Source organism: Adiantum capillus-veneris, chromosome 17 (assembly GCF_014529385.1).
Source record: "Adiantum capillus-veneris isolate H3 chromosome 17, ASM1452938v2, whole genome shotgun sequence".
NCBI classification, from domain to species: domain Eukaryota; kingdom Viridiplantae; phylum Streptophyta; class Polypodiopsida; order Polypodiales; family Pteridaceae; genus Adiantum; species Adiantum capillus-veneris.
Genome location: NC_140947.1, coordinates 46400703 through 46414914, shown reverse-complemented (window position 1 = coordinate 46414914; position 14212 = coordinate 46400703). Strand labels below are relative to the sequence as shown.

General features: G+C 43.2%; 1 protein-coding gene across 3 annotated transcripts in view; it reads right to left on the bottom strand.

The window, feature by feature from the left end:
* LOC147437168 (uncharacterized) overlaps positions 1 to 13482 on the bottom strand; it is a 79982-nt gene extending 66500 nt beyond the window's left edge. For 2 of the 3 annotated variants that reach the window (XM_086485865.1, XM_086485866.1), the window contains exon 1: positions 12934 to 13480. In XM_086485865.1, the coding sequence (XP_086341991.1) occupies positions 12934 to 13142 (209 nt within the window). In that variant the 5' untranslated portion in view covers positions 13143 to 13480. Of the gene's footprint in view, positions 1 to 12933 lie in introns of all 3 variants that reach the window. The other variant, XM_086485867.1, reaches the window with a different exon arrangement.
* Positions 13483 to 14212: the final 730 nt, after the last annotated feature.

Sequence of the window (14212 nt, the reverse complement as noted above, 5' to 3'; positions counted from 1 at the left end):
GCTATGGTGGTGTGTATGTGAGTGTGTATTCCTCTTCCTCTTCCGTTGTGCTCCCGACTCCTCTCCATCTGGTATCAGAGATGTTTCATTCCCGAAATCGCTTCCGCGCGCGCACTTTCAAGAGTACAAACAGGGTTCCGACTTCGGCATCGGCAAATTCAACATTCCGAGAGCGTTTCCACCACGTGTTCTAGGGTTTTACCCCCCTTTCGGGCTATTCGTGCCATCAAAAACCTCATTTGAGCTACGGTTTAGGAGCTGCATTTTTTAACTCTCGTTTTGATAGTTTGTGATGCAGAGCTTCCATAGCCGTTACAAGTACCATTGTTGCAGTCTCTTCCATCTACGAGAGCCCATGGCTCATTCGGGAGTGCGTAGCCTCTTTTGGAGTGGCCTCATACACACATAGAGTGGGAGTTTGACGGCATTGTCTTCTTCGACTACAGCATAGTCACACGAAACGGCATTCTGTAGAGGGGAAACGGGAACGGAGTTTCCCCACCGTTTTGGACCGGCCGAAACGGCGTTTCGCAATGTCTTTCTTTTTTTGGGTACAATTCAGGGTAGTGAAGACCAATTTGTGCCAGATGAGCTAGACAAGGGATTTCAAGAGTATGTGGCAAAGTACATGCACGGTGATGTAGCAATGGCAAGAAGAATAGAAGATGATTTGTTGGCCTTTCGAAATCGAAGTAGTCATTTTGGTTGAGCCACTGCAAAGCTTCGGGACACACAGCTCAAGCCTGTCTCATGGTGGGAGAAGTATGGGAATTGTGCACCTACTTTGGTAAATACACTTCCCTAATCTCCCACAATACATTCTAGGCTTTGCCATTCAAGCTTTGAAAAACCAAGTGTTAAATGAAGCTTTTCCCTTTATTGTCTGTGTTTGAACATTACATTAAGTTTGAAACTTTTGAATTAGGTCTTCTCATTTTTCAATTCCGAATACACCTATGGCCCCTTCTAGGCTACTACTTGTTATATGAAATACATTGTTTACAAATTGAAAAAAAAGTGTCGTTTCTCAACCGTTTCTGCCTCGGGTGAAACTCCGAAACGCCGGTTTTTCCGTTTCCGTTTCGGGTGGTGACTATGGACTACAGGTACAGATACAGATACAGGTATAGGTACATAGAGCGGCTTGGTTCGCTTCCTCTGTGCTTCTCGGCCTTGATTTCGACTTCAGCTATAACATCGGCATCGACTCACAAGCTACACGTTTCAGTGCTTCCGATATTCTGATTCCACTGGGAGCAGTTTTTATTTTATGCATACATGTATGTGTTGGAACTTTTGACAATGTTTGAGCTCTTTTGAGAGCCGTTTGACTCTCCTCAGGGATATTTCTTCGCATGCACATGCTTTTAAGTTTTGGCACCTGTTTGAGCATCGTGACAGACTTGTACGTCTTTGTAGATACTGCCATTGTAGGCTTTTGTGGAGCCATCTTTTGGCTAGTACGGCAGTCCCGGCCATTTCTAAGACTTGGTCCGAATGATAGCCATTTCTGAGACTTGGCTATACGTTTTGCTGAATAACCTACGTTGTTGAGAGTCGATAGCGTGAGGTTTTCATTGAGCTAGGGTATTCTCAAATGTGGAGATACCTTCGGTGATACAGGTAGTTGAAGAGGCCTCGCCATAGGACATGTATAAAGTGGTATAGGTGCTTTTGACGCCGAGTTGGCGGTCTATGGTCAGTTTGACAGTTTATGCGCCTCAATTGGTCTCTATACGGTGTGCTTTTGAGGAAAGGCATTGCTCTTTTTTAGGCTTTGTCTCTTTTAGGCTTTGTGAGTGACATACTTCGCCATTTTGTCTCGTATTTTGGTTGACATAGTCCCAAATACAAAGGAGACTGCCGAAATTTTCCCAGAATCTTTTGGTAGTTTTGCCACCATGTCTACTAGCAAAGATCGTGACATTTATGACATAAAGAAGTTTGATGGCACTAATTTTCAACTTTAGGAAGAACCAAATGCATGATGTGCTTGTCCAAAAGAAGCAAAAGTTGCCTATTGCCTATGCGGCTAGAACTGAAGATATGCACATGACTCAATTTCAGTGGGAGGAGCTTGATGAGCTATGCAGCTGCGTCTAAGATTAGACTGCACCTTGGTGAGTCGGTGTACTTTTCAGTGTTAGAATGCGAGATTGCTCATGCTTTATGGCAAAAATTATGCGACACGTACGAAAAGGATACGGCTAGCAATTGTTATGCTTAGAAGCGTGACAAAGAGAAGGAAAAATGTAAAAACAAAGATCATGATGATAAAGTGTAAGGTGCAACGAAATGAATGTTGTACTTTTCTCAAGATGAGTGTCCGTCCCGTGCTCAAGGTTCCTTTTGTTCTTATGGAAGGGAGAGCCTTCCGTTCTTAATGAGAGAGTGCAATGATCATTAACAAAGTGAATGAACATTGTTAGGTGCAGCGGAATGAATGTTGTATTTTCTCAAGATTAGTGATTTTTATCGCTCAAGGTTCCTTTTAGTTCTTAGGGAAAGAGAGTTTTCCGTCTTATGGAGAATGCTATCATCACAACACAAAGTGAGAGGACATTGTGCGTGCAAGTGAATGAAACTGAGAGAAGGAGAGAGAAGAGATACGACACCCGAGAGGTTGTAAAACCCTCCTCCGAAGGCCCCACTCTCGTCGGCGAGAGTGGTCTACTTTGATTGCACAAAGGTGTACAATGCGTATGCAATGGACTGATGCAATGGGACTATGCCGATGATGACGACGGCGATGACGACGGCGACTTCGTGGCTGAAATCTGTAGTCTTCTATCTACTGTTTTTCGGGACTGTTTCGATGGCTGAAAATGATTGTTTTGGCTGCGTTTTTATGGCTGAAAATGGGGGTACATCTGCAACCAACTTGGGGGCTAATCTGCTACTGTGCATAGGCTGAAAACTGCGTTTCTTCAAGGCTGATTTGCTGCTGCAAAAACGCTACCAGAATCTGAGATCGGCTGGCGATGGCAGTTATCTGCTAGCGCTAGGGTTCTTGTGGTGTTGACGATCCAGGCTAGGCTGAAAACGCCAGATCTTGCAGGTCAGCGAGGATGGAATCTCCAAAAACGCCAAGGTGCTTGAGGGGGTACTGCTGAGAAGTTGCCTGTTAAGCGGGAAGCTCCTGCTGCCTCTTCTGTTGTGGAGTGCTAGCTTTGGGTTGCTTATATATTAACTTACCCAATTTGCCCTACTGACTACCCAACAAAAGTCACTTAATAAATAAGTGAAAAATGTCAAAAATAGGGAAAATGGGATAAAGTCACTTGAAAAATTCCCAAACTGACTTTGATGGAATCTGATGGGAATATTGATGATCATGTTGTGTGCAACCGGAGGATATGCATCTATGCTAAGTGACTGGGCATGCACGGTCTATGAATAGACTCATAAAGTGCCAGATCACTGCTAATCTAAACTTGACTTGACTAACTGAACCTTGCCGTGATGTAGCTTGTCCACGGACACATAGGGTTGGGATGTGTCACGTGACAGACACTGTGCGTACAAGTATATGAGACTGAGAGATAGAGAGAGAGAAGAGAATACGACACCAGAGACGTAAAAACCCTCCTCCGAAGGCCCCACTCTCGTTGGCGAGAGTGGTCTACTATTGATTGCACAAACTGCTACAAAGTGGATGCATGTGACTGATGCAAGTCTAGGCTAAGTCAATGTCGACGACGAGGATGACGAGACCGACTCTAGGGCTGAAACTGATGCACTTTTATCTACTGTCCAAAACCGCTAATGGCTGAAATCTGCTGCTCTTTATCTGCTGTCCAAAAACGCTAATGGGCTGAATTCTGCTGGGACCAAAAACGCTGGTTTGGGGCTGAATTCGGCTGGCTGAAATCGCTGAAAATTCTGCTCATAAAAACGCTGATCTGGCTGATTCTTAGTGGCTGAAATCTTGAGGCTGTGGAGATGCAAAAAACATTGGGAGTCTGGGAGTCTAGGCGGTGAGAGTCTTGCTGAAAAACGCCAAGGGAAGGTGGACGATGTTGCTATTGTTGAAAACGCTAGGCTGTGGGGGGTCTTGCTTGATAAGTTGCCTGTTGAGCCAAGCTCCTGTTGCCTCTTCTGCCAATTAGTGCTAGCTTTGGTTTGCTAATATAGTATCTTACCCAATTTGCCAGCAGTCTTGGCGTGTTGCGAAGGGTCATCTTATTATAGCCTATGGTTCTAAAGTTGGTTCCCTTTATCCTCTTTATGTATTCGATAAAAACAATGTTCTTTTGTAACCAAGCTGCCAATTTCTTTGTGGCATAGCCGGTTAGGACATATGTCAAAGAAGGAAATGGAGACACTCTTGTTTGGGCTACTTACCATCTTTGTCATTTTTTTATTTTCCTTTTTGTGAGCACTGTCAATATGAAAAGCAAACACAAACACATCGTACACATTCGTTTTACAAAGAAAGAAAACCTTTAGAACTTGTGCATAGTGATTTATGTGTGCCTATGCCTTCTAAATCCCATGGTGGTGCGTCCTATTATGTTACATTCATTGACGATGCAACACGACATGTTTGGGTTTACGCCATAAAGTCTAAAGATGAGACCTTTTCTTGCTTCAAGAAGTTCTTATCTAGTGTTGAAACTCGGTCTGAACATAAGTTGAAAGCTTTGCGCTCAGACAATGGTGGAGAATATGTCTCCAAAGAGTTTACAGACTTTTGTTCAAGTAGAGAAGTTAAGCGTGAGTTTACAACTCCTTATGCCCCTACACAAATGGTGTTGCGGAACGAATGAATAGGGCCATCCAAGAGCAGATTATGTTTATGCTATCACAGGCTAATTTATCGCAAGTGTTTTGGGTTGAAACATTATACACAGCCATGTACTTGATCAATAGATCAACACATGCTTCATTATAGTTTCGTGTACCTTTGGAGTTATGATCAGGACATAAATTGTCTTATGAAAAACTTCGCACATTTGGCTGCGAAGCTTATGCACATGTACCCAAAGAGTTACGTGGTAAGCTAGATCCTAAGTCCAGGAAATGCATCTTCATTGGCTATGGTGCAGATGGTCAATTTGGCTATCGTTTATGGAATCCGAAAAGTCGATCAATGATCCGTAGCAGTGATGTTGTCTTTAATGAGACTAAGATGCATAGGCAGCCAGTGAAAGAGGTTGAATTCCGAAAAGTGACATTTTCCGATGTATCACCTCCTGTCCAGACAGCTCTTGAGCCAATAACTACACAGGCTAGTACGAGTTCTGATTAACCGCAGAGATCTCAAGGAGTCTCACATCCGCCAGGACGTTTTGTTCCAAGCGTGGATTTTGTTTTGCTGACAGATAGTGGTGAGCTTTCTTGTTACAAAGAGGCTATGCTAGCCTATGATAAGGTTTAGTGGGAACATGCCATGAGGAGAAAGCTGTCCAATATTGCAAAGAACAAAACATGAAAACTTGTTCCAATGCCAAAAGGTAGGAAAGCATTTCCTTGCAAATGGGTTTACGAGCAGATTGACGATTACAAAGCTCATTTAGTGGCCAAAGGTTTCAAGCAAAAATATGGTGTCAATTTCCAAGAAATCTTTTCTCCAGTGGTCAAGATGACCACACTGAGAATGTTGCTTGCTTTGGTTACCATTGAAGATATGGAGCTTGATTAAATGGATGTCATTATAGCTTTCTTACATGGTGATCTCGAGAAAGAGATTTATATGCAGCAACCATTTGGTCTGTACGCTTCTGAAAAGTCTTTATGGCTTGAAGCAATCATTCATACAATGGTATCAAAAGTTTGATGTATTTATGCGTTCCCTACGCTATAAACGCAATAATGAAGATCCATGTCTTTACGTGAAAAGACAATCCAATGGACAGCTTATTATGCTTATCCTTTATGTAGATGACATGCTTATTGCTAGTCATTCCAAGGGCATTGCTGACTTGAAAACCAAACTGAAAAGTCAATTTGACATGAAAGATTTGGGTGAAGCCAATCACATTTTGAGTATGCGCATTATTCGTGATCGTAAGAAGGATTATACCGTTGTTGTACCTTTCTCAAAAAGAGTATGTGCACAAGGTTCTTGATCGTTTCAACATGCAAAAAGAGAAGGCTTTGAGTACTCCATTGTCTACATATTTGAAACTTATGCAAGAACGATTGTCCCAAATCTGTTGAGGAACAAGCTGCGATGACTAAGGTTCGTTATGCTTCAGCTTGTGGTAGTCTCATGTATGCCATGTTGGCTACAAGACCTGACATTGCACATGTAATGGGAGTTGTCAACAGATTTATGTCTAACCCCCGGTAAAAAGCATTGGGATGCTGTCAAGTCGATTCTCAAATACTTGAGTGGCACTGCTGTAACAGACTTGGACACTCCAAGTCAAGAATCTACCGCGACAGCACCAAATAGCCACTTCAAAACAGTTCACAGTTCACAATTTATTCGACACTGGCCCGACGGAGTCCCGTGCTTAGAGATATTGGCCTCAAAGACTGACACCCCTTTCGGTATTTCTATTTTTTGTATAAATCTGAGTTCAAGAGTGCGGGCAGGCGCTCACACTCAGACTCTGCGTCCAGATACTCTGAGTTGTGAGTGGCCTACCCACTTATTTAAAGAGTACAAGGGTTGCTAAAAGCAAAACCCCAAAAGCTGGTCAAATCAAAAGCTTTGTAAAAATAAGACACGTTCAATATTTTATCTCTCAAGCTATTCTTGGTAAATAAGCAAAAGCTTTTTTTTTAAATAAAAGCTTGCTCTCTCTCTCTCTCTAATTCCTTGCGTAGGAAATAAAGCAAATCCAACAGCGTAGGAAAAGCATCGCCCAAAAGCTGCCAGAAATTCCGCAATTTCCGCCACGATTCGTGGGCTGCCACGTCAACAGACTGTCAGACTTGCCACGTCAGCAGACTTTCCGCTGCATCCAGGTCAGCATTTCAACCCGCGGTCCTTGCAAGCGGTGTGTGTGTGTGTGTGTGTGTGTGTGTACTGGGCAGCCACATCACCAATTTGTGGCATACCCCCCTCTTGAAAGCATTGTAGTCCCCCTCGATTACACCTGCAAAACGGACAGAGGCAATAAACCGTCTTAGTAGACACTGACTGTTAGTACCTACGCACTAGGAACACACATCTAACACATGTACGAATTGACAGTCACATCACACGACATCACATGACATTCAACATTCATTCAGATCTTAGACCATGATTTATCGGCAATGCAGTTAACAATCGCATCTAGATCCACTCAGAACCTCATCGATGCCTGATTGACTAGCCCCTATTGCAACCATGTCTATTCGAAATCATTCATACCAAAATGCTGCAGTCATTTCGTCTTTCAATTTCTGCACTTAAAGACAAGTCAAGAACAAATCAATTTCATATTCAAGAATTCCATTTCATAAAGTCATACAACAGAATACTGTCAGCTCTCAATATCCGTGAAGCTCAAAGAGACATCAGTGACTCTAGTATTCTAAAAATCAAGGCATCTGTTGATAAAGGACCAGAGTAACTCCCCTCTTGTGCATCCCACTAGACCAGATTTGCAGCCGAGCTAATTTCTGAGTTCCATTTGGAGTAGACTATGCTAAACCAAAAGCTTCAGATAATTTCACAATCTGAGGAGTATCTGCTAGGTCCTCCTTCTCCATCCACTTCGCATCCAATGCAGGATAGTTCTTGAATTTAACCAAAAACCACCTTCTTACTTTACCCTCATTCTTTGTGTCCTTATGTGCCAAAATCTATTCAGGAACAAGAATCTCCTCGTTTTCTTCCACTTCGGGTTGCTAATCGGACTCCCCATCTTCAGGCACATCACCTTTCAAAGGTTTCAAGAGACTCACATGAAATGCATTGTGAATCCTCCAAGTGTGAGGCAGTTTCAGTCAAAAGGAGACATCATTAATCTTTTCAGAAATCTGGAAAGGTCCATAGTATCTCATTTGGAAAAAGCCTCTCCTTTCCCTTTTTCTTTCTCAAGCGTGTCTTCTCAAAATGTAAGAGCACCCAATCATCCTCCTTCAATTCAAATCGCAACGATAGTGATCCGCTACCTTTTTCTGTCTTTCCTGAGATTTCTACAAAGCCTCGCGGACCTTGGCAAAAGCTGTGTCTAAGTCGCGCGTATACTCATCAGCTTCAAAAATCTTATCTTTCGTGCTTAGGAAGGGTGGAACCTTTGCAGCACCTCAACAATCTCAAATGGCGCCTTCCCCGCCAAAGAATGTATCGTGTTATTGTAGGCAAATTCCACCAAAGGTAGATACTTTTCCCATTGAGTCTTCTGATCAGAGATGTAAGACTTCAATAAATCTAAAACCACTAAATTGACAATCTCAAATTGCCTGTCAGTCTGAGGGTGGAAAGATGACGAGAACTACAATCGCGTGCCTCGCTAAGTGATCAAGCTTGATTGTTTTCTTCATTGGAATGAAATGAGTCTGCTTGCTAAATCTGTCAATAACAGTCCAGATACCATCGTGACCACTCTATGTTCTCGAGCTCCTCTTCTTCAAGTAACAGAGAGTTGAAGCATAAACAAACCACCCTGACAACGAGAGAAGACCAAAAACTCCACAAAAGAATCTCTAATAGCCAACTCCAAATCTGCAAGGCCGTTGTGAAGGATTTGGTGGTGGTCTCTATAACACCTCCATTTTCACAAGATATATGAGCAAAAGTAAAGTAGCTCTCACAAGAGGATGGGATCTGATCACAAACTCACTCACCCTTGCACACACGAAACCCTGCCTACACTCGACTATGTTCCCTCTACACTGCCATAGCCCTAGCTATGACCAATTGCATCCACGAAAGCAAAAAAACCACTAAATTTTGAGAAAACAAACCAATAAAAACCAAGAAAAATCTCTGCACTTTTGTTCATAAACACCATACCCTCACACAATATCGACAACCCTTGCATATGCGAGATGGAGCTCCATAGTCACTCCAACCATGCACACAAACCCATCAAAATCCATGCCAATCATGAGTTATACAAAAACTCATAATGTTCAGCCAAAAACTCAAAAAATACCATGGAAAACATGGGGAAACAACCTCCCATTCACAACAATAACAAGGGGCTTTCACTGCCAGACCTGAGTAGCAAGCACACGCATACAAGAGAGCTTCGCTTTACGCAGCTTCCATCACCAAAAAGAGAGAAGAGGGATGAAAGTGCAGAGGTCACAACCCATGTCCATGGCCTTCTTGATAAGAGACACTCTCCAATCAAGGCTCCAAGCGCTCGCGCGCACACAGAGGCACCTCCACTACACAACCCCCACACACCACTGCAAACTGCAGTATTCTTCTTCACAGCTGAAATCTCTCACTCACTCGCGACTCCGAGCTGATAAAAGTTAAAATTTCTTCATATTTTTTAAGCACTTAATCACTCTTTTAAGTCTTGACACTTCTATGTACAAAAACAGCAAAACTATGTATACCTAGATGAATCCAAGATAAGCCTAGATTCACCCTTGAAGGAAAGTGCAAGGTATAGACCCATGGTAGTCACCCACAAGACAATATAACCATCAGCTACATCATGCATAGTATTGACTAAATACCACGACATCCCCACTAACGTCGTCAATGCCCAATAGTGGGTGTAGAACTAGGTAGTAACATATGCTCCCCAACACAACACACCACACACACATGAGCATACATCAACACAAAGTTCAACGTACTGAGTTTCTGTCATGACTCCGGAGATCAAGGGCAAACTCAGCCATAATGAAGCCTAGCACTAAAAGAAGCATTAAATCGGAAAAATTAGCACAAAAATGAGATAGTTCATGAGCACCACAAAAGATAAAAAGAATTAGCACAATATCAACTGGTCGTAACTCGGACAGAAACTTCACAATGTGAAGTCTGCATGTCCGCTATACGACTGAAAAATATACCTAGATACCCCGCACAACTGAGTCACTGACCCGCATGCGTAAAGACAGCTCGCACACACCCCATAGAAACAGGGGACCCGGGAACGTGGCCCTTTTTGGTAGGGACGAAACGGGGGACGCAGGACGAGACGGGGGGACACAACGCAAAGGGGTCCCTCACATGGGACGCATAGGAGACACGTCCCGGACGCGGGTCCCCGATGACACATGCAAGGGGACGCGAGCAGGGGACCCCACACCTTTTTTCTAGGGCTTTCAGAGTCTTGAGCTATATACCAATGTTGCCCACTAGACTCTACTAATCCACTCTTCACTTGTACATCATTAATTTCTTCCCTTTGAGTATGATGATTGATCATCACGTCGACATGTGCGGCACATGCTCGCCGCGTTCTTACCGCATATCATATTTTGGTATTTATGAGTGCAAAACCCACTTTTTCTTTGCATCTTGTGCTCTTAGTGTTGTCTAGTTCAGAACAAGTTTTTTAACACGCATCCCCTAGCCCGTCCCCCGTCCCATGCTTTGCTACATCCCCGTCCTCGGGACCCGTCACGTCCACGAGACTCGTCCCCGTCCCCATGTGACTGACACACCCCCTTTGTACACTTTGTACAAGCATTCTTTATCTACATCCAAGGGGTCCAAAAGCATTAAAAAACATCTCTCCAAGACTTTGGGGTGGCCCGCACCATTTCGCCAAAACACGTCACACCATATACAACAGTGAACCCCAACAAAAGAGACACCACAACAAGAAGACTCTGCACCAAAAATCTTGGAGAGAGATAGCCTCTAGAGTCTAGCCATCCCTAGCAGTGATCAACAGAAAGCAATAGCAATAAATAGTGTAAGTGTGAAGACGAGGCAAAAACCGCCCAACACACCCACCAAACCTAAATCACCCATCAAACAAGAGAAAAACAAAAAAGAACAATGCAGAACAAGCAAACATACACACACACACACACACCTCAACCACAAGCAATCATGCGAAACGCACTCACTCCAAACACATAAAATCCACAAGCACAAGCATCACACACAAAAGAAATAAGATGCATACAAGCAAGTAAGCTAAACAAATCGAAACCGGGATAAACAAAGAAAACTACCTACATCAAAACAACAAACAAAAGAAACCATTGCAAGCAACACAGGTGACAAAAGAGGGAAACAAACATCTCGTGAAGGCTCTATAAACCTTAAGCAGCCACTATAGTTGGAAGTACGATGGTTGCTTAAGGTGGGGTGTCGTTTGTCATAGTGGAAAATCAATCCACTACGTCTACGACCCACCACCTACCTCTCTCTCTCTCTCTCTCTCTCTCTCTCTCTCTCTCTCTCTCTCTCTCTCTCTCTCTCTCTCTCTCTCTCTCTCTCTCTCTCTCTCTCTCTCTCTCTCTCGTCAAATAGATCTTTAAGGTCTCTTGGGATAGTTTCCTACGATGTTCTCTCTCTCTCTCTCTCTCTCTCTCTCTCTCTCTCTCTCTCTCTCTCTCTCTCTCTCTCTCTCTCTCTCTCTCTCTCGCGTCGGATAGATCTTTAATGCCTCTTGGGATAGTTTTCTACGACGTTAAAAGACTCTTCTTCTCGGCTGTGTGTGTGTGTGGTTTTTTTTTTTTTTTTGGGGGGGGGGGGGGGGGGGGGGGGGGGGGGGGTTGCTAATAAAAAGAGGAGAATGGTATAACCTTTCTATCACCCAAGTGTGGTAGATTGGTTATGCCATTTCCCTCTTGAATAACAAGTCTTGAGTTCAACTCTCCTCGTCGGATACATCTTTAAGGTCTCTTGGGATAGTTTCCTACGATGTTAAAAGACTCTTCTTCTTCTTCTCTTCTCTCAACCCTTCCTCCCGACCCTCTTATGTACTACATTTTACCCCCTCCCATTAGCATAGGATGGAGCTAGCTAGATTGATGCATTTGCATGGTTGTCATACCCTCAACCTATAGACATGCACATATCCCTAGTATTAGAGCTCCACCCATCCTCATAGATCTCATCACCCACCAGACGTTCTTCTCTCTTTTATTTTGTACCTGATTTGTCTCATAGGCCGACTTCGGCCTCACATAGACGTTAAAAAGTTTTCTCTCTCTCTCTCTCTCTCTCTCTCTCTCTCTCTCTCTCTCTCTCTCTCTCTCTCTCTCTCTCTCTCTCTCTCTCTCTCATCCTTCCACTATATCCACAACTTTGACATCCTTTAGTATTAGCCATCAACGATTTACTAGGCACGGCTCTGCCACATACTTTCTCCATATGCCTATTTATATGGGTACAACAGTATCAAACAAGTATGATTGGTAGCCTCGGGTCGACCATACGTGACCCATATTACTTTCCAAAAAAATATGCAAAACATTCCATGCTCATGAAAAGACCTTGAACAAACAAGAAGCGTCAAAAATAGCCCCAAAACCATATGCGAGACCCATGCCAACAGCATCCATAATCCAGCAAAAAATAAAAGTTCCCAAATTTTGCAAGTGAAGTATGGTATTCGAATACCATACTCCTATTTTCCATGCGCTTGCAAGCGTTTGGTATTCCAACCATACGAGTTTGGAAAAAATTATGCTCTGCCAGTGTGAGGCTTGGCTGTTTTCCACCACGATTCATGGCTGGTAGATGGAAAAGAAAACAAGTTTCTGGCAACCAAATGGAAAATCCTTTGGCACTGTGAACTCCCAAGAAGCCATCCTCCAAAAAAAAAAAATCGCAGCATTAAATGAGGACAATGAAACGTCGGATGTTGTTTAGACATTACAAAAAAGTTAATTTAATAGTCCACTCCAGTTCAACAAAATTATATTCCCAACAGAGATGGCAAAGTTCTGCATCATCTCGAAGTTGGTGTATCAGACAGGCGACGGTTTTTCATTCAACATAAAGAAGACAGAAAAAAACCGTTGAGGGAAACCTTAGGTAGAAGAATTCAAATTACACATTGGGCAGCGTCAAATAGGCTTTTATACAGTAGGCAGAACCAAGAAGATAAGAGGAAGAACCTGGCAATGTATTGTTGGACGAGATGGGGCTGACGATGCTTGTGGTGTGAAAGGCGGAGGCGGCGAGTGTGGAGCTGGCACTGGATGGCCAGCAAAGTATCGATGGATACTTGAGGAAACCTAGACCTAGCACCCTCCATATTGGAAGCTTTCCCGCCATCGCTTCTTTCTAGAAACGTAGAAACTTCTTCGTACTCGCTAGCTTTCATTTGCTCTGCTCTGTCCCGCCCTTCCAATTTCAAATATCTGACCCAGGCTCCCGGCCTAGTGCTAGCAGCAACTAGGGCGGATAGGGGTTGGGACCCCCTCCCCCTTCAAAGAGCGTTGTTGATGTTGATGTCAAACGGTCATTCAAGAACGCAGAGAAATTAGAGTGCCATAAAGTGCCATGTTCGATCAATATCTAAGGCTTAGTTATTCGTAAGTCTGACAATGGCAGGTACAGACGCTTAGTGTGACAGGTAACAGCGGGTAGAGAGAGAGAGAGAGAGAGAGAGAGCGAGCTAGGTGCAACAGGAGAGAGAACATGCCACTACCCGTCAGCTAACCGGCTTAGTTGTGTAACTATGCCATTTTTTGGCATAGTTACACAACTAAGCCGGTGAAAAGCTGCTTGTGACAGAGCTGGTTCGGCATAACTAAGCCTCGCGTGACCATCGCCTAAGTGTATGCATATGCGTAGGTAGTATCATGTACTTCGTGCTACAAAATGCCACACTTCGATGGATCATGCCCTATTTTGTTGCAAAGGCGGCTTATAATAAAAGTTTAAAAGAATGAACCCCATTCCAAGCCTTCAATGGAAATTTGGGCTTATGATTTGTTGTCTAATTTCAAGAAAGAAAGAAGGACTATATGGCGGACTATACCAAGTCAAGGTTTATAAACGAGAACCTAGTGATGGGGTCCATGGTTTAGGTGTGGTTGTGATAATGGAGCTAGGGTTTGAAGGATAGATGCATGTGGCAATAGAGAGTGATTATGAGGTAAGTAAAGGCTTGTGTGTTGTGCCTAGGAAGGCCCTAAAGTAATGCAAGTGGATAAGTTATGGTTGTCTCTTTGCAAAAGATGATATGGTAACTGAATTAGATTCGAAGAAGGTATTGTTGTCGCTTTGCAAATCATGGTATGGTAACTAAATTAGGGCTCACTTTTACAATGATATTATTGAACATGCCCATATGTGTCTAAAATGCAAATTTAAGCAGGAGACATAGAATCTCATTAAAGCTTTGTAGATTGTTGATGTAGATTGTATGGTGAATCTAATAGATGATAC